The 18,992-nt window shown below is 28.5% G+C and overlaps 4 protein-coding genes across 7 annotated transcripts; 2 read left to right on the plus strand and 2 right to left on the minus strand.

Annotated features, from left to right (window-relative positions):
- Window positions 1-590: 590 nt before the first annotated feature.
- On the plus strand, window positions 591-2,770 carry LOC111039270 (28S ribosomal protein S15, mitochondrial). The gene is made up of 4 exons (XM_022322700.1): window positions 591-1,003; window positions 1,089-1,222; window positions 2,163-2,355; window positions 2,419-2,770. Exons 1-4 carry the CDS (start codon window positions 795-797, stop codon window positions 2,684-2,686), a joined length of 804 nt encoding a protein of 267 aa, XP_022178392.1. The 5' UTR covers window positions 591-794; the 3' UTR covers window positions 2,687-2,770.
- On the minus strand, window positions 2,718-5,000 carry LOC111039268 (tryptophan--tRNA ligase, mitochondrial). 2 transcript variants are annotated; one of them, XM_022322695.1, is made up of 8 exons: window positions 4,909-4,924; window positions 4,523-4,642; window positions 4,268-4,426; window positions 4,093-4,191; window positions 3,727-3,890; window positions 3,546-3,667; window positions 3,193-3,463; window positions 2,718-2,990 (listed from the first exon to the last, which is right to left on the minus strand). In XM_022322695.1, exons 2-8 carry the CDS (start codon window positions 4,580-4,582, stop codon window positions 2,783-2,785), a joined length of 1,083 nt encoding a protein of 360 aa, XP_022178387.1. In that variant the 5' UTR covers window positions 4,583-4,642; window positions 4,909-4,924; the 3' UTR covers window positions 2,718-2,782. The 2 variants fall into 2 exon arrangements, with proteins under 2 accessions (XP_022178387.1, XP_022178388.1); XM_022322696.1 differs by lacking the exon at window positions 4,523-4,642 and having other exon boundaries at window positions 4,909-5,000.
- Window positions 5,001-5,103: 103 nt separating this feature from the next.
- On the plus strand, window positions 5,104-6,458 carry LOC111039269 (transcription elongation factor S-II). The gene has a single exon (XM_022322699.1). The coding sequence runs from the start codon at window positions 5,357-5,359 to the stop codon at window positions 6,221-6,223; it is 867 nt and encodes a 288-aa protein (XP_022178391.1). The 5' UTR covers window positions 5,104-5,356; the 3' UTR covers window positions 6,224-6,458.
- A 426-nt stretch (window positions 6,459-6,884) lies between these two features.
- Window positions 6,885-18,196, minus strand: LOC111039273 (H(+)/Cl(-) exchange transporter 7). 3 transcript variants are annotated; one of them, XM_022322703.1, is made up of 17 exons: window positions 18,152-18,196; window positions 14,364-14,468; window positions 13,151-13,349; window positions 12,936-13,045; window positions 12,712-12,855; window positions 11,868-12,045; window positions 11,676-11,807; window positions 11,432-11,597; window positions 10,321-10,459; window positions 10,021-10,114; window positions 9,369-9,538; window positions 9,051-9,221; window positions 8,699-8,911; window positions 8,470-8,634; window positions 7,749-7,832; window positions 7,585-7,665; window positions 6,885-7,511 (listed from the first exon to the last, which is right to left on the minus strand). In XM_022322703.1, exons 1-17 carry the CDS (start codon window positions 18,179-18,181, stop codon window positions 7,410-7,412), a joined length of 2,283 nt encoding a protein of 760 aa, XP_022178395.1. In that variant the 5' UTR covers window positions 18,182-18,196; the 3' UTR covers window positions 6,885-7,409. The 3 variants fall into 3 exon arrangements, with proteins under 3 accessions (XP_022178395.1, XP_022178396.1, XP_022178397.1); XM_022322704.1 differs by lacking the exon at window positions 18,152-18,196 and adding an exon at window positions 15,086-15,429; XM_022322705.1 differs by lacking the exon at window positions 18,152-18,196 and adding an exon at window positions 14,684-14,781.
- Window positions 18,197-18,992: the final 796 nt, after the last annotated feature.

The raw sequence follows: 18,992 nt of genomic DNA on the forward strand, positions 1-18,992 counted from the left end.
AAACTAAACCACCGCTGTGGAAAAAATTGTAAAACCCCCCCCCCCCCCCCCTGAAAAAAAATCCTGGCTACGCCACTGGTTTGTGCAGAGTGCAACTATAAAAGTTAACTGTTGAGGGTTATGCTAAGGGCCTAAAACTTAGGTACCACTACTAAATGCTGACAGCAGACTGCTGAAAACGAGCTATAACTTATAAGCACAATAGTCCAAAATGTATTCTTTCAACAGTCTATAATTCTACTATTCTAGGCGACAGTAGTACGGCCCACGCAAGGGTTATACTTGACGAAATAGGTCAGGTTTATTTTATCATGGGGTTATACTGTTAATTAATATTAATCATAGACTCATAGACTTGGAGATTTTCTCTAAGTCTATGGAAATACTACACAGTAAAGACTGTTATAGTCTTAGATCATAAACATAGGTATATGATCTAAGGTTATAGTCATAGCTGATATTATAAGATCTGTGGTTATAGTACACGGTAGTAACCTACAACCATGATGCTTATCATTCATTCATCTCTAACCTCTATTCACGATGTAGAAAAGATATCTTCGACTTCAGTTCTACATCGTGCCTCTGGTATAAAAATTAATAATTACCAATGTGATAACTGATAACGATTAAATGACAAATTATATGGAAAAGCAGAGTAGTTTTTCGTTGGAATTTTTAATGTTTCTCTTTCTTAATTGTGTTATAGATTTTAAGTTTAATTCTGTCACTTTAATATGATTTAATAATAACTATCCATTTCAATATCATTCAGTTCTGTTCCCTGTACCGTCATGTTCAATACGTTACGTTCACTCATTCACCCTGGGAACGGTTTAATTGTATCAGTTAGGGGCCTTAAGTCTGATTTGCACATAAAATGGGTCCGACCAGAAAAAATCGCATGCTGGGATCCTAAAAAATCTGGTGACTTGTCACCCCTGGAGCCACTGGATATGACTAAACCACCATTAGAATATCAAGATTCTGAGGAACTAAAAACGTAAATGATTAACATACCTTAATTTTTTTTATTGACATTAATGGTTATACAAGTATTTGTTTTTATTAACCAAATTTTATTTTAGAGCCAATGAATATGTGCGTAAAGTATTTTCTTGTGATTTTATGGGACGGCGGTATGCAACGCAATTGGTTCGCCAACAGCTCATTGATAAGGTCAAATCCAATAATTTAGATTTCACATCATGCGAAGTTCAAAGTATGATCATAATATTATAATATTGATGACTAAAAATTATATATTCTTTTTTGTTGAATTAGACCAATATAGTATGTTTATTAAAAAAAAACTATAATCATCTGTATAATATGTTATAACGCAGGCTGAGAACTTTTAAATTGTTCATATTTGTCTAGAAAGGATGCAGAGTAATAGGAAGCAATATTTAAATTTGTTTTCATTATTTATTTATATGCATATTTTAGTTTATAAGAAATTGTATTGTATACATAGAATGAGACCTGATAAATATTTTCGTATAGGTACTTCCGAACGCCCTTTTTTAATCAATATTTTTATCATTTACTGTTTTGCCTAAGTTGAAAATTGAAATATTTAATTCAAACTCAATTAGTGATTCATTTTATGATTTTTCACTTCTTAAATCTGGACACATGTTAGATGTAAACCCAAAAAAAGACAAATAATTCAACTAATGCTTAAAATCCAACATAAAATCAATATCATTAAGGTTGGTATTTGTCTTTATCTAGTCATTTCAAATTTGTTCGTTCAAACCAGTGTGAATATAAAAAGTCACTCATCAGAATGTTTGCACCATGTCATTGACATGGTTCATTATCTCGGTAAAGGATAATTTTATACTGGAACACAATAAACTTTTTATAACTAACGAATTTCTATTGTGTGTTAAAATAAAAAAATAAGTCCAGAATTAAGAAAGTAAATTATAAAAGTAATTATGTTCATAAATATTTCATTTTAAGACCTCGTTATAACTAATAAAATAATATAATTACAACGAACCAATGTTAATAAAAAATTATAAGTTCTCACCAAACTGTGTTTAACTATTGATTAAATATGCATGTATGTTTAACAAATAATATAACCTATTATACTGAGATTTGTCCCCAATTTATTCATAACCAATAAATATTCATGTTTTCATATTTAGTTGCCAGTATGACATCAAACATTCGTAATCTTCAAGAACACTACAAATTAGCTCCAAGAGATAAAAATTCTAGAGTAGCATTAAAAGAAATAATAGATAAACGTAAAAAAAGACTGAAACATTTACGAACTTGGGACTATAAGAAGTTTGAATGGTTATTGGAAAATTTGGATTTAAAGTATCATCCTCACCCGTAAGTATATTTTATAATAATTTTCCAAAATATTTACATTCATAATTTGTACTTCTATTCTAGGCCTTATGAACGAGTAGAAAGAAAAAAATCATTACGGCGCCTTACATCTCAATGGTGTGATGAAGTTAAATCAAAAAAATTGGCTGAATATCGTAATGAATTGGATAACGAAAAAGAAATATTTTTGAAACACAAATTGGAAACATTAGAATGGGCTAAAAAAGAAGAGGTTGAATGTGGAGTAGAACCAACAGTAACTGATGCTGATATTGAAAGTGCCCGTAAACAATTAGAAGAATGGAAAAACAGGAAATCAATTCAAGAATAACCATGTAATTGTAAATGAGAATAGTTATAAAAAAAGATTAAAGCTCTTTAATGTTCAAAAAAACAATTCTATAGTATTAAATTATTAGCTAGTTTTTTATTTATGATTTAAAATCTCATTGCTTGATATTGTACCAATTTTCGAAGCTACTTCCTGCCATGTGTCTAAAGCAATCAAATTTGCTCTCTGTTGTCCTTCTTGTAGTACTTTACTCAAATATTCTGGTGAATCTATCAATTTTAAGATCTCCTGACGAATAGGAGTAAATTTTTCAACTAATGCTTCTGCTACTATATGTTTATACCTGAAAAAAGTATTAATAGTTACACGCTTGTACTATGTAGGTATAACTGTTAAAGATTAAAATAATATTGTAACTCTACTTTAGTTTTTATTATCATTATTTATTGCTTAAAAACGAGTTACAATATTTTACAATTATTTTTTGTTAGGGTAGGTTATATAAAATGTTAGCAATACAGACTAGAAGATTAAAACTCATTTACCTTCCAGTATCTAAGAGCACATTTTCTTCACAAATTTCTTCTGGCAATAGTCCACAAACTAGTGAATGCATAGTTAAGAGCGTTGACACACCTGGTCTATTTTCAGGATCATATGTTATTTTAGATGTACAATCTGTAACAGATTTTTTCACTTTTTCTACAATGACATCTGGTGCATCCGTGATTTCTATTCTTCCGCGAGGATCTGGATGAGACTTAGACATTTTTTTCATTGGGTCACGAAGATTTCTTATTCTTGAAGAGCAATCTTCTAAAGATACAAATTGAAAAATTATATTATTAATAATACAATATAATATATTATTTAAGATATATATATATATTGTATTTACGTTGAATAAGAACTTCAGGTACTGGAAATGTGTCCCCATAGCGTTTGTTAAATGTTCGAGCTAAACTATGAGCTAACTGTAAATGTTGAATTTGATCTTCGCCGACTGGTACTTTAGTTGCTCTAAGACAAATAAAATAGGCCAATAACGAAAACATTAGATAGAAAGTATAATTGATTACTTATATAAAAGTATGTCTGCAGCTTGTAAAACTGGATATAAGTACAAACCAAGAGGAACATCTTTCAAAGTTGATGACTTTTCTTTAAATTGAGGCAACTGGCCCAATCTAGGCATCGTAGTTAAGCATCCAAGAACCCAACTTAATTGTGTATGTTCAGGTACCTTATGATAAATAGAATTTACAATCAGGTAAAAATTGTTGTGATATATTACTCTAAACTAGTTATTTTTCTATATAAGAAATACAGTAATAATGGATTATTATTTTTTAAGTTTTTACACTTTTAGTACACTGAGTTTATATATTGTAATATTATATCAAAAAAACAATATTTTAAAATCATAATCAAACAATTTAAATTACCTGAGATTGCAGAAACAAGGTGCTTTTTTTAGGATCAATTCCACATGCAATTAGACTAGCTGTCATGAGGAAGACATTTTTTTTCAATTCTTTAGTATTCTATTAAAATAGAAAATACAAATTACTAACACAGCTATCATAGTTTATAATAGATAATATACAATATTAAACTAACATAAGGCAAAGTAATGGAGTGCATGTCAACAATACTGAATATGACTTCTCTGTTTTCATTTTGTAGTTGAACCCACTTGGATACAGCACCAAAGTAGTTACCTAAATGCAAGGTCCCTGTTGGCTGAATACCAGAGAATACTCTCTCCTTCCATTTAACCTAGAAAGTTGTTTTCAAATGTTTATAATTAAAAATGCTCACATCAATATTGAAACATGTAAAGTAGGATTGAAATAAAGCAGCTTGATCACTTACATTTGAATGACAAAAACGTACAAATGTACGACAAGAAAGAGAAATCTTTTTTAAAATCATGTTTAAATCTTTTTTTAAAGAACACGTGTAAAATTTATGATGATATACTGCAACTGAATACTTAAAAAAATACAAAACGTCCAAAAAATTATTTATTAAGTTAACGTTATGCAGATAGCCATCACTTTACGTATACTAATTTGGAAAATCACAAAAAGCTAAGTTCCAAGTGGTAACAACCACCAAGTATTTATGAGTAGAAAATTAGCAATCAGAAATAAAAGTTATATGCTATTTATTTATTATATTAATCAAGACATACAACTACTCCCTAAAGTATTACTAATTATTGAGATTTAACAGATTTAAATCAAATTTGTCAATACCTTAAATTCAAACCTTTCAAACAGGTCAATCAGTCAGTCAAAAGATAACAAGTAATCAACTGGCGGCGGTCGTGATACCATACACCTATACAGTGCGTGCATTAATCGTTGTCGGCTTATGTTGGTGTGACTGTTTTTAAAATACCTGCTTGCGTCCAATTTTTACTATCAAACATTTTTTTTTATATTTCAACTTTCATTCTTCATTTTAATAATAATTGTTTTGGAGGGTTCACGCCGCCGCCGTGTTTGTTTATAATAAAATATAATTTATTTTCCGTCAGTCTGTAACGTATGTGGCGTGTCTACTGTCTATACTTTACATTATCACGTGAAATATACGATTTTTCAAACACGCACTGTATTAAATCAATCGTTCAGACATCAGTGTTTGGTAAGGCTTTTACCTGTTAATGAACGTTGATTTATAATCAATTCCGTATTCACAATGTCGGTCGAAAAAGACATAATTAAAATACAGAACAAGCTACAAAGCATGTCTGACGAAAATGCTGACCAAACCCAAGCACTTGATTTATTGAAAGCTCTTAAAGACCTGCCGATTACACTAGACATACTTACTAAGACTCGTGTGGGAATGACTGTCAATTCATTCCGAAAAAGCTGCAAAGATGAAGAAGTAATTACATTTTCGAAGGCATTGATTAAAAATTGGAAAAAATTATTAAGTGGAGACAAATCTGTACCTCAAGAGCCGAAGAAGGATAAAAAAGAGCGCAAGAAATCGGAGGAAAGAGAACAAAAAATAGATACAAAGAAAGATACACCAAAACCAGTCGTATTTCCAACACCATCAACCACAGATGCAATACGTCTCAAATGTCGCGATTTACTAATCACCGCATTGAAAACTGAAGATGAATTTGGTGGTTGTGCGTCGATCGAAGAACTTGCTGATGAACTAGAAGATGCTATCTACTCCGAGTTTAAAAACACTGATGCTCGTTACAAAAATAGAGTAAGAAGTAGATACTCAAATCTAAGAGATGCTAAAAACCCACAACTAAGAAGCAATTTCATTGCTGGCGCAATTACTCCTGCTCAATTAGCTAAAATGACTGCTGAAGAGATGGCCAGTAACGAGATGAAAACATTGAGAAATAGACTCATTAAAGAATCTATAGATGATGCTCAATTGGCGACTGTACAGGGAACTTCAACTGATTTATTGAAATGTGGTAAATGTAAAAAACGAAACTGTACGTACAACCAAATCCAGACAAGAAGTGCTGATGAACCAATGACAACCTTTGTTATGTGCAATGAATGTGGTAACAGATGGAAGTTTTGTTAGATTAATTATATAGAAATTCAATTTAGGTCTTGTTGGAGCACCTAAATATATGTATAATAATTGTATTTTTTTCTTCATTTTTTATTTTAAAAATAATTGAAGTTGATATACCTACAAATTCATTATTCACTAATAGAACTTTTTTAGTATTTAAAGAAAACTCATTTGTGAGATCGGTTTTATGTACCTATGACTTATATTTAATATATAAATAAATTTATATTATGGAGCGTAACTAAAATTTTTATATTATTGTAAGTCTTGAATACAATAACCACACATATTTGTAGTATAAATTTGGTTGAGAATAAAAATAGTCTAAATAATACAATTTAAAAATATAACGTAGAACTGTTTATACATAAAATTAGTGATTTTAAGTTAAATATGTGTGTTATTGTATAATATTATGAATTATAAAAATAGTATACATTTAATAATATTCATCAATTAATTTTTCCAAGTTATTAATAGTGTGTACTTTGCATACTACATAGAATATTTGAATATCTATTCAGAAATAATTTTTTTTCTTCAAAGCATTGAAATGACTGAATAACAATTTAAAATAAAGTTATTTCTAGTAATTATGTTATTGCCAATATAATATTACAATTAATAACAATTGAAGTAAAGAAATAATTGTTCCACTGCCTGGTAATTCTCTTTCATACCAAAATTATATTTTACAGTTATCACATGTTATTTATTCCAGAGGTTCCCAAACATTTGAATTAACTTATTTTGGATCAGTCTTGTATGTTGTGTCACAAATGAATATATAAGAACTAAATAAAACTATTAAAATACATTTATAAAAATTATAATGCATAAAAATAATAATTTATGTACATATAAAAATGTATTAAGTATCTAAAAACACCTAACATAATATAATAGCTATTAGATCTGTTACAAACAAATGTAAAATATTGGTTTAATAATCTGTGTGGTACTCCTACCACATGGCCCTGGGTATCACAGTTTAAGGACAATTGATTTACACTAAATTTTAAAAAATATTTTCTATAATAATGCTGATAAATTGACATTTGTTAAATAAGTAAAATATAGAACATCATACTATTTTGATAAAATATAACGACTAATGTACAATAAAGAATGATAACTTTCGTAGTTAATGGAATATAGTATAAGAATAGATTAATTTGAATAAGAAAAGTTATCACAATTTAGCAGACACTTTAAGTTCTTCAACACCAATTGACCCTCTATGTCTCCATACTCTATAACGGGTAAGATCTTTACGGGTCACAACACCAATTACCTAAAAAAAAGTGAATATGAAATATCATCAGTTTATGTATATCTTACTAAGTAATTATCTGTGTAATAAATACCTCATTTGAATCATTAACGACAACAATATGTCTAAGGCCCATTGCTCTAAAAAGTCGAAAAATTCTTGGCAATGATGCCATCTAGGTAAATAAATTGTTGAAAATTTTAGTTTATATGCAATAAAAATAAACCTAACATTTAATTTAAAATTGTATGTTCTTACAAGCTGTACGACATATGGAGATGGATTCATAAATCTTAATAGATCAACTGTATATTGTCGTTCACTATCCAAGACTTCGATATTCTAAACAAAAATGTAAGCATAGTACTATTAGTACTTATATACTTATTGTATTCAAGCTAATTACTAGTTATTTCGACATATTACACAGGTCAATTACAAATATAATTATTAATTTTATAGATACAATTAGAGGAGCACACTCAAAATATTTAATATTTATTGTAAACAGCAATAGAAAAGAATGAAAAATACTTTGAAACATTTTAGGCTAACTCTAGTTAGATTCTTACATAATAATATTATATGAATTTCTATGTCAAAAAAACAAAAACTGTGTACATCTCACGTTCATGTTTTCTTCATAAAAAATAAATGTATACCTATAACTTTAACATTTTCTACACTCATTATTCATTGATGTATAAAATGAAGAATTGTCATATTATTGGAATTATAAGTATTTGAATAATTTCACTCACATAACGTCAACAAATTAACTTAAATCGAGCATTCTAAAAAATAATACTTGTAACATTCATCATGATTTTATTTTATATGAATGTTATGTTCAAAAAAGTAAGATATTTTTGATTATAGTGGTGCTTTGTTAATACAATTTATAAAAATTTTAACACAACAGTGAAAATAAGAATGATAATGTATGTTATAATTTAAATATCTATGAAATTTGACTTACATCTATATTTGAATATCTCGGATAATCTTTTCGGAAAGTAGTCAAAGAAACATTATCCCAAGCAGAAGGAATCTCATTAAATACTTTGTTTTGTAACAGTACAATAAGTTGAGATCTAAGTATCAATCCACGTAAGCGACCATTAGGTTTATTGTTACCTCCTTCCTAAAACACAAAATATATTTAATGAAAACTACATTTTTATTTTTATAATTCATTTTTTATTTACCGTATCAGCGCTGAAAACATCATCCACTACTGGAAATCCATTATATGTATACTTTTTTAAAGTGTCAACAATTTTTCCAACTGATTCTTTTGATTTAAACACTGTGACAGGATATGACATGACCTCGCTAGCATAAATATTTGATGATAGTGGTGGAGGATCCCAAGCCATCAACGGTATTCCACTCAATTGTATGTGAATGTCATAAATACTCTAAAAATAATAAAAAATATTGTATAAAAGAAAATAATAGTATAAGCATTAATACTTTTTTCAATAAACATAAATATTTTTAATTTAATAATAAATTTAAAAAAATGTATTTATTCAATTAAATACTAAGGTATCTAACCTCTGTAAAATAGTCACCAATCCATTTTGCTGTTAGAAGACAAATCATAAGTGGTAAACCAAATGTTATATCCCCAGTTGCTTCAATTAATATAACCGTAAGACTGATGGTCATGCGAACAGCACCACCAAGTTGTGATGCGGCACCAACCAATGCATATTTTCCAACATCCTTAAAATAAGTTATGTGTTAAGTATATCATTATATTAATACATAGAAAAATTTTTTGAAAAATTCTATACTTAAAAAAAAGTATACACATAAATAGCAAATAAATGTTTTTTTATGAATATAATACAACTAAAAAAAAAGTCTTACTACATTTGGAAATACACACTGAACTCCAAGTCCGATAAGTCGTCCCCATGCTGCACCTGTAGCTAAACATGGAATAAAAAGGCCAGCACTAACACTTAAGCCATATGTCCAAACTGTAAGTAGATAAAAAGAAATGGCGAAATACACTAATGTAGTTGCATCGAGTGATTCTAAAAAATACATTAAACATTACAACTTTTAGCAACTGCCAATAGTAAATTATAAGCATATTAAATCTCTAAAATCAGTCCACAAACATAAGCGTGCACAGACATTACTGGCAGGGTAGTCATACATAACATAATGATATTAATACACACACATAAAAAAAATATTCTTATTCACACCTAAGTCAGTGACATGTTTAAGATTGCTTCCTTGGGTACATATTTTTTTTTAAGCCTTCTTCCCCCCGAGAAAAACTTTCAACAGTTGTGTCGAGGCAATTGCCCCTCCTTCATCCCCCCCCTAGAATACACCACTACCATAAATTATGAAAACTAATTATTTGTCTAATTTATTTTGATCATAATAACTAATAAGATTATTGATTAGATATTATGATAATATTCAGGGGGAAAGTTTGCAAAGTAGTCAAGTGCCTACCCTAACTATCACCTGCACAAGCTTATGTCTAAAAATTACAATTTACCTGTTGGGTCATGGAAAAAAGATCTAACTGATGCTTCAGGAACTTGAAGCCATAATGACGCCATAGAGTTATATTCACCATCATTACAATTTAACTAAACACAGAAAACATGTGTAAAACTTAATTTTCCATAATAACAATAAAATTCATAAATCAGTATGAAATATCAATGAATTGTGAAATTCATTTGATATTATCAAGTATCAACCAAGAAAAAAAATTATGGATAACTAATAAAAATATATAAGTTATATGAACCCGCAGTGAATTTATTAAAATTAAAAATAAAATGATAATAACCTGAACAGGATTTTTTGTTGGATCAAGGCCCAAAGGTTTGCAATCATTTTGCCACAACATTAACAAAACTCCTACAGTTGCTGTACAGCAACAAACCAGAACTGCTTCTAAAACTTTCTTCCAACGATCCACCAAATGCCTAGGAAATAAAATAAAATAAATAAAGTGTTGTATTTCCTAAATGTTTAATATTGATTAGTGATTATCTATATGACTAAATGTTTTAACTAAAACAAATTTTTTATGAACCTATGCTAATATTTTAGCTGTATATTTTTATGTATTAACTTTACGTGGTCCACAACAGTATCAAGTACAAAGTACAAGAAATGCGCACTTTGGTTGACACTCATTCCTATCAAACCACCTCTTATGGATACAACTAACACAGCTCTGTCGACACTCCAACCTTACCCGAACACTGAAGAGGTATAACAGAGGACTGAGCCGTTTGAACGTACAAACCAAGGGTTGCTTTAGTGGCGTCTTACAACAATAACCAAGTCCATGATAACAACCACTTACCATTCCAAGTTACAGACTGTAATTCATAGAAGTATTTTGTTCTTATAAAGTCTGATATACATTTTATATTAAATTTTGCATTTGGTATCTGTGTTGTATCCTCATCTCTCACACAACACAAATTTCGACCAAACAACAAAACCAACAACTAAAGTCATTGCAGGGACTAACCTAACCCTTTTAGACAAAAAATATAAGAAATTATGGGAAATATTTTTAGTGGAATAATGTTATAAACTTACTCTATTTATAGATCTCAAATATATTTTAGTTTTGACAAATAAAAAGTTATTGTTAATAGTTGAATTTTTTGTATTACTATATTGTTAGTTACTGGAATATATTAAGTACAATTAATACAAGATAAAAAATAAACAAATAAATAAAATAACACTTAAAAATCTAATTGCTGACAGCAAGTGTCAAGATTAAAAGGATTGTCTAACATTTTTTTTAGAATTAAAGTGATAGTAAGATAGTAACATAGTTATAACTTCCTTTAAGGTTTTTTTTTCTTAATTTTAAAATTATTTATTTGTTTACAATAAATTAAGAAATTACTATTAACAATGAAACAATAAATTACCTCATTCTGAATACGGTGAGTTTATAATTAAGATGACAAAATAATGCTCCAGTTAGTCCACCAATAATTCCCATAAAAACAAATATTGGTAATTCAAACATTTCATAAGATAACGCAAAATTGCTAAACTTGCCAAAATTCAATAAGCCCCAAAATGTTAATTCACCTATTTCATGATCAGATTAAATATAAATTCCAGCGTTTTCATGTTTTATTTTAAGTACACAGTTAGCAGGTATATTACCAGGATGGCCATGATATGCACTCAAAACTAAATTTAGTGTAAATGTTGAAATCATAGATGCAAAAAATATTCTCCAAGTAAGCCCTTGATTCCAAAAACTAGCTCCTTCTTCTAAACTGAATAATACACCACCTTAAAAAAAATGTACAAGTTGTTTAATATAAATAATAGCAATAATAATAATAAACTTACCAACTGGTGAACCAAAAGCAGCTGCGACTCCAGCAGCAGCACCTCCAGACACAAAATCTCTTTTCTCGTGATCCTCCCTGAAGTAATTTAAAGCACCAAAATCTTTATTAAACGTGGTACTTTTTCCTTGGGAAATTCCTGCAGCTACAACAGCACCTGCATGAATCATCGGACCTTCCTAAAATAAAAATTATCTTAAAACTTTTGACAACTTTAATCATAATTCATAACTAACACCTATAGGCAATTATAAGAGTTTTATTTCTTAAATTAAAATTTTAAAAATACTGTAGTGAATGCTTAATAAAATGTTCATTAATTCAACAACCGCTTAAAACTAAAAAATTAAGATAAATTGGTACCAGCCAGCTGTACATCACGATCCATGGGGGTCATTGTAATGGATATGTATAATTGGAATTCAATGATATGAAATAATTGTGTAGAAAAAACAATTTTAAATAAAACTGGCCTGTCAGCCTACTTTTATATTATTAAGTATAATTTATGTTATTACTGCTATTAAAATAATTTGTTTTACTATTAGAAAACGTTAGTAATACAATATGTTGAATTAATTTTTGTCAAAAAATTGCATTCGAAAAATGTCATTGAATGTATAAAATATAATAATACGTTTAAAAAGTTTCAAGCACCAACAAATAATATTTTCAAGCCACAACAAAATAACTAAAATTTACATTTTTTATAAAACATAGAATAGCCAATAAGTCCTTTTAACCTACCCTAAACTAGAGAGTTGTAATTGAGGTAGTACAAAATCAAAATTAGTTAGATTAAAATCTTAAGTAGTAAACTAAAATTATATTAACTAATAATTTACCTTTCCTCCGCACATGCCACCTACAACAGTGGTAATTACACCAATAACTTTTATAAATAAAGTTTTTATTCGAACTAATCTTGGTATTTTAATTCCATTGAGGTAACATTTTACTTGAGGAATTCCAGATCCCAATGCAACTGGCTAGAAAAGTTATATTACATTAACCAATAGTAAATAATAAAAAAAATATATATACTAGTATTTATTTTAAATATACCTACTTCAACATAAGCAACTAATGTAGAACCAATTAAAACTGGTACAATATTGTAAGCCAACAATAATAAATATGGTTTCCATAAACAGTCTGATTGATTACATTTGTCAATATCTAATGGTGGGTATATAATTAAGGAATTTATAATCCTTAAAGAATTTATCATAATATGACATGTTAAATTATAAACCAAATAAGAATAAAATCATAAAAGGATACATTTTTTAACATGATTAAATTTCAAACCCGCAATAGTTTCTATTGATAAATCAATAATAATACCAACGGCAGCAGTGATTACACCAATCCAAAAAAAAATAATCCATCTTACAACATTTTTCTTCACTACAAAAGGGTAACCTTTTTTTCGCTCTTCCTCGCGATAAACATAGTTTTCAACAACTTCATAATCTAAACTCTAAAAAGAAATTATTTCATTATTATTTCCAATAAAACTATTTAAAGTAGGTGCACATTATTTAAACAAATATTGAACAAATAAGGCATTCAATTTATAGTACATGGGATAGTATCACACTATCAAATAAATTTAATATAAAAATTATATATTTAAATATTTTCTTAAAAATTAATCATCATGATTTAATTTAATAGGAATAATTGATAAGAATAATTTTATAAATTATATAATAATAATAATAACAACTAAATTAAATATAAAATTATTAGAAATAAAGTTAGGTAATTGTTTGTTAAAAATTTCAGGATGTTAGATTATACATGTTAAAAATTCCAAAAATTTAACCATTGTTAAGAGGACGCTACACATTGATTTGTTGTATCCATCTTACAAGTGCATAACATAGCAAATTGTAAGCTCAGCAGATTACGTTTAACTCTGTAAGTTTAAAAATTGGAGTGAATTAACCTCCTAATTTAAAATTTAAAGGTAGGTAAGGTATTATCTAGAGCATTTCATGGGATTTTTGTTATGTTTTAATTTTAAAGCGAGTTATCAGTATTTTAAAATTGTAAATTGTTTGTTCATCTTAAAATACTCATAACTAGCTTTAAAATTAAAATATAATAAAAAGCCCATGAGATGCCATGATAATCTCACATTTAAATTTAATAGGTCAATTCACTCTAATTTTTAAAATTACAGAGCTCAACATGATCTGCTGAGCGTAAAATTCGGTAAGTTACGCACTTGTAAGACAAAGACAAGAAATGTCTGGGAAGTGTTTCCTTAAGGGATTTTTTCCAGGATTTGTACCAAACAACTATTACATTAATATATTGAAGTATAAATGCTTCTCTCGACTATTTCATAAATCACAACATGATAAGTAGCTATATTGTATTTAACATTTTAAACTGTAGGTACATGTAAATATGTAATATAAAAATTAAAAACATAAATGCACATTTTACATTATGTTTGTGTTATAATATATAAACAATTACTCACCTCATACTTTGCTGATAAAATATTTAATGATCCAATTGGTACTGAGTCTTCTTTCTCAGAAAATGAATCAAACTTTTTGGTATGAGACATTGTTCCGTATTTTGTCTATTTCAATAATTAAAACAATTAATTATGACATAGAAGCAATAAAAACTGAACATTTTAACATAAGAGACGCCTACTACCAAGGTGAATTCATCCACTTTGCCTATTATGCTATATTATCACAAATAATAAAGAAACTCCTGAACAATGATATTAAAAAAATTAAATAACAACAATTTGTTCAATGATATCAATGTTTACAGTCTTGAGCATACCTTTTTTTTGCTGTAGAACACACAATGTTAATAAAGAATAATAGTGTATAATATAATAGTGTATTACAGATAACTGATGTCTGATGACTCATTTCACTATCGGATTGTTGAATCACAATAAGGAATGAAAAAGATGTGCCAATTTTAAATTGGAAATAACTACTGTACGAGTGTGTCACATAAGTGTGTTCCAATGTATTACATAAAATAATAAATACCTAAATAAGCAATATTAATTTTCATTGTTAGACTTATGATAATTGGTTACATAAGTATGTAAGATACTAATCAATTTTTTAAGTGAAATAAATTGATTATATTAAAATAGATAATATTATTTCTTGTTCAAATAAAATAGCTAATAGTAACAATATAACAAGATAAAGATTAAAATTTACTTACAGTAAAACGTTTTTTGTTGCCGCTCATTTAACTGCTTTAAAACGGACAATAACTATGGTATACTATTTCTATAAAATCTACTCTAAATAATTATGTAATAGAATAATAATTATCTATTTAATTTAAATAGCCAAAATAATAAGTTGTTTTATTTTTCAATTAACTTTCATACTCTCAGACACCAAGGCCAAATTTGTATAAAGTATTGAACATTGATTGTACAGAACAATCTTTTGTAAATTTGCACATTATTGATACATAATAATACCATTGAGTGCACAAGTAATGAGTATTGAATATTTAAATGTATCATAAGGCTTTCTATACACTTCTAATTTAAATTTTAAAGTCTAAAGTTCTAAGCTCAATGATAATACTACTGACAAAACACTATCTGTGGACAAAATCTTATGTAAATGATAATGCGTATCATGTTGACATGTTATCACAGATCGCAGATTATGTAATAATATAGTTAAATGGTTAGGCACCTATTTGCTGTTTAGCCTTGATCTGTGATTTATCTTAGTATACTTAAGAAGATGCCACATGGGCATGTGTTGTCTCCGTCTTACAAATTTAGAATGTAGGAAAAACTGTTTCGCGTGGGAAACAACCAAGAAGGCTACAGTTATAACTTATAACTAAGAAATCAAATTTTTGACATGAATAGAATTTTAGCGTTTTCATTTTTTCGATAAGCCTATACAGGCGTACCAAAAAGTATTTAAGTTTGAAAAACGTAAAAATATCAGACTTTTAAAAGTATTCTAACTTTTTTCTTATTAAAGATATCAAACAAATAAAAACGCTACGACACAGAAAATATTATCTTCTACATTGTGGACACTTTTGGTGTCTCTGCCAGGACTACAGACTGAGTAATTATACCCACTTAAAACAGTATCAACCCCCCTCCCCTCCCAATCATGATTTTTAAATATTTAGTCTGAAAATGTGACACTTGGTCAAAGTTCTCGGCATCCAGCTGCGTGAAAACTCAAAAATCAAAAATGTAATATATCCATACCTATAGTTTTTACCAAAATTCTGGGGGCTTGAGACCCCCCCTAACAATTTTCTTATTTGCACCACTGTCAGCATCGTCAGCATTTGAAGAGTATTTTCATCATTTTCAAAAAATATTTGTATAATATACTATATATGTATAGTTTTATTCGTATAGGTATAAGACATTTCGAAAAGTCGAATACACCAAATTCTAAAAATAGACGACTTTATTCACAATCATTGTACCTATTGATGAATCGCCACTTACACGAGACGCGTGACCATAGGCGGATTTACCAGTGGTGTAGCGAAAAACTTGGGGGGGGGCGTAAAATTATGGTTGACCCAGGGCGCAAAAATTGTAAATATGGTCCTGTTGGTGACCCTAGAGCCATAAGGCTTTTTTTTGTAGGTATTTCAAATCAAATTATTTTCGACACAAATATAATTTTAATTTTAAAAAAAAATGTTCAGTGTTTATTTTTATGTAATGGTAAAGATCCTGTGACCGACCCACTTGGACATACCTTGGGGCCTCAGGGCCTAAATATGCCACTGTGATTTACTCTGAGGCAACCCGGGCAAGTAGTGCGTCTTGCCTAGGACGCACGATCTTTAGGAGCCAAGGAGCACATTACAGTACAGAGCTAAACATGGTAGGGAAATATTCCTCAGGAGAGCGAATAATTTTTTAATAATCTTAAAACCTGGACACTAGTAATTTTCAAGATATGACATTCGAATTGGCGACAGCGTAAATTATAGGCAGGGTTGGGCAGTATTTTCGATAGGTACAAGTACCTATCTAAGATACGCGCCATACGCATCTTAGGTACAATTGTATCTTGTATCTTGTATCTCGAATCTCGATACAATTTTAGACAATGTATCGAGCATTTCACAAAATAATTTTGCCAAAAAATACTCAATACTTTAAAAAATTAATTTTATCATAATCCTACCAGGAATAAATAAAATAAATTTTAAAATATATTTATTCATGTAATTTAACAATAATTGACTTATCATAATATATTTATATCTACTATTATACTTAAATAATATTTGAAATTTTAAAGTTAAATGCATTTGACGTTTATTGTCGTGGCATATACTATTCGATATGATGATGTCTATAATTTATTTGTATAATTATTTATTTATTTAATTTAACGATTGACTTATTATAATATATTTATACTTAACTAATATTTGGAAGTTTAAGGTTAAATTAATTTGTCCAGACTCACAATCTACCTAATCGTATATAAATAAAATTTAAAAAAAATTCTATGCGTCGTAGGCTATGACTGATTTTTTCAAATGCATCGAATATTTAAATACTTAAAATGTAAGTATCGAGTATCTAAATCTAGTATCTCGATTCTCCAAATCCAAGTATCTACCTATATAGGTAGTATCTAGTGTCGCAATACTGTTTTTTGAGTATCTTGCCCATACTGAATTCGGTTCAATAATCTGGGCTCAAAATTGTACTGATAAATTGGTTGAGAATGTTCAGTATAAATTCCTTAAGTCTATATCGTTTCGTTTAAACTTACCCATTTCTAGAGATTCATTTTCATTAGTAGCTAATTCTATTTATATTCAGCCTTGTGAGGTTAGGCGTAAGTTATCTGACGTCATGTTTATTTATGATCTTCTAAATAATTATATTGATTGTTCTGATTTATTAAGTAAAATTAGTATTTGTACTCATAGTTATTCGATTAGAAACTCTTGTTTATTTTTTGTACCTTTTTATAAAAAAAAAATCTGTTCAGATTCATTTTTTCCTAGAGCTCTATTATTATGTAATTCAATTTGTAATGAAGTCGATTTCTTTTTTATGTCTCGTGAATCTTTTAAAACAAAAGCTTTATACCTACTATCTAATTGAAATTTAATTATTTTATATATATGTAAATTTTTGTTATAATTCACCTTTCAAACTGCATTAATTATTTTGGCATGTTGTTCTTGATCATTATTTATTATATCCCATGTAAAAGGGTTTGTCCCGTTAAACTTAATAATAAATAAATAAATAAATACCTGATTATAGGACGCTATAAGCTTTTCCATAGCTGTCGCAAAAGCTGTCATTCAGTTGTCACTACGTAATATGACACGGCCCATCGACATGTTGGTGTAACCGTAACGCATTCCCGCATGGCCACATGAACTAATAATATACTGATTACTCAAATACTAATGTCTTGGTATACCTATACCAACCGACGCATAACACAATATGTCACATACGACATACGCAATGCAAATAGTGAGATTTTTTTTCTAGTATAAAATATTTAACATAAAACTATAACTCATAATACCTAATTAATATATTACATTACATTTTTCTAATTTTCAATTCATAAATTGAATGTATATTGTGAAGCTAAATCAAAAACTTATAAGAGTTCAGATAGGCTGATAGGCCTACCTATAATAACCGAATATTTATTAAATATTTTCAGCTAGTGGGAAAATTTTACTAAATAAGTCAGGTTCTTCTTTTCTGTAGTAATTGTCCAATAATAATGGTAAAGGTGCGATTGAAGTGTGGTTATGCCAAACATCGTTTACATGATTTTTGTCTTTGCATACAACGATGATCTTTCCACGCCTTGCAGGGTTTGAGCCCTTGTCAGAGGATCGACGTAGTTTTGCTGATGGTTTACAGTTTTTATGAATACATCCATTATTATTCAATCATTTATAAATCACCCACTCGTCTAAATGAATAACAGAGCACGCTTCACATTCTCGCAGAATAATATTCAGTCATGTGTTTTTATCTCTTCGAAGAACATAAAATATAAAAATATCAGCATTCAGCATTCAGAACCATTTTTAAGTCCAAAAACCTAAGGTCCATAAACTCTTCATC

Source organism: Myzus persicae, unplaced genomic scaffold (genome assembly GCF_001856785.1).
Source record: "Myzus persicae strain clone G006 unplaced genomic scaffold, MPER_G0061.0, whole genome shotgun sequence".
Classification (NCBI taxonomy): Eukaryota; Metazoa; Arthropoda; class Insecta; order Hemiptera; family Aphididae; genus Myzus; species Myzus persicae.

Bases quoted from the DNA above. Each gene is read 5' to 3' on its own strand.
- LOC111039270 (XM_022322700.1), top strand. From the start codon at position 795: ATGTTCAATACGTTACGTTCACTCATTCACCCTGGGAACGGTTTAATT. The intron at 1,004-1,088 runs GTAAATGATTAA...ATTTTATTTTAG, and splicing joins GATTCTGAGGAACTAAAAAC to AGCCAATGAATATGTGCGTA. The intron at 1,223-2,162 runs GTATGATCATAA...TTTCATATTTAG, and splicing joins CACATCATGCGAAGTTCAAA to TTGCCAGTATGACATCAAAC.
- LOC111039269 (XM_022322699.1), top strand. From the start codon at position 5,357: ATGTCGGTCGAAAAAGACATAATTAAAATACAGAACAAGCTACAAAGC.
- LOC111039273 (XM_022322703.1), bottom strand. From the start codon at position 18,181: ATGGAAAAGCTTATAGCGTCCTATAATCAG. The intron at 9,539-10,020 runs GTAAATTGTAAT...TGTATTTTTTAG, and splicing joins TTTTTTCCATGACCCAACAG to AATCACTCGATGCAACTACA. The intron at 9,222-9,368 runs GTAAGACTTTTT...ACTTATTTTAAG, and splicing joins AGTGTGTATTTCCAAATGTA to GATGTTGGAAAATATGCATT.
- LOC111039268 (XM_022322695.1), bottom strand. From the start codon at position 4,582: ATGATTTTAAAAAAGATTTCTCTTTCTTGTCGTACATTTGTACGTTTT. The intron at 3,891-4,092 runs GTAATTTAAATT...ATTTATCATAAG, and splicing joins CCTTGTTTCTGCAATCTCAG to GTACCTGAACATACACAATT. The intron at 2,991-3,192 runs GTAAATGAGTTT...TACTTTTTTCAG, and splicing joins GTGCTCTTAGATACTGGAAG to GTATAAACATATAGTAGCAG.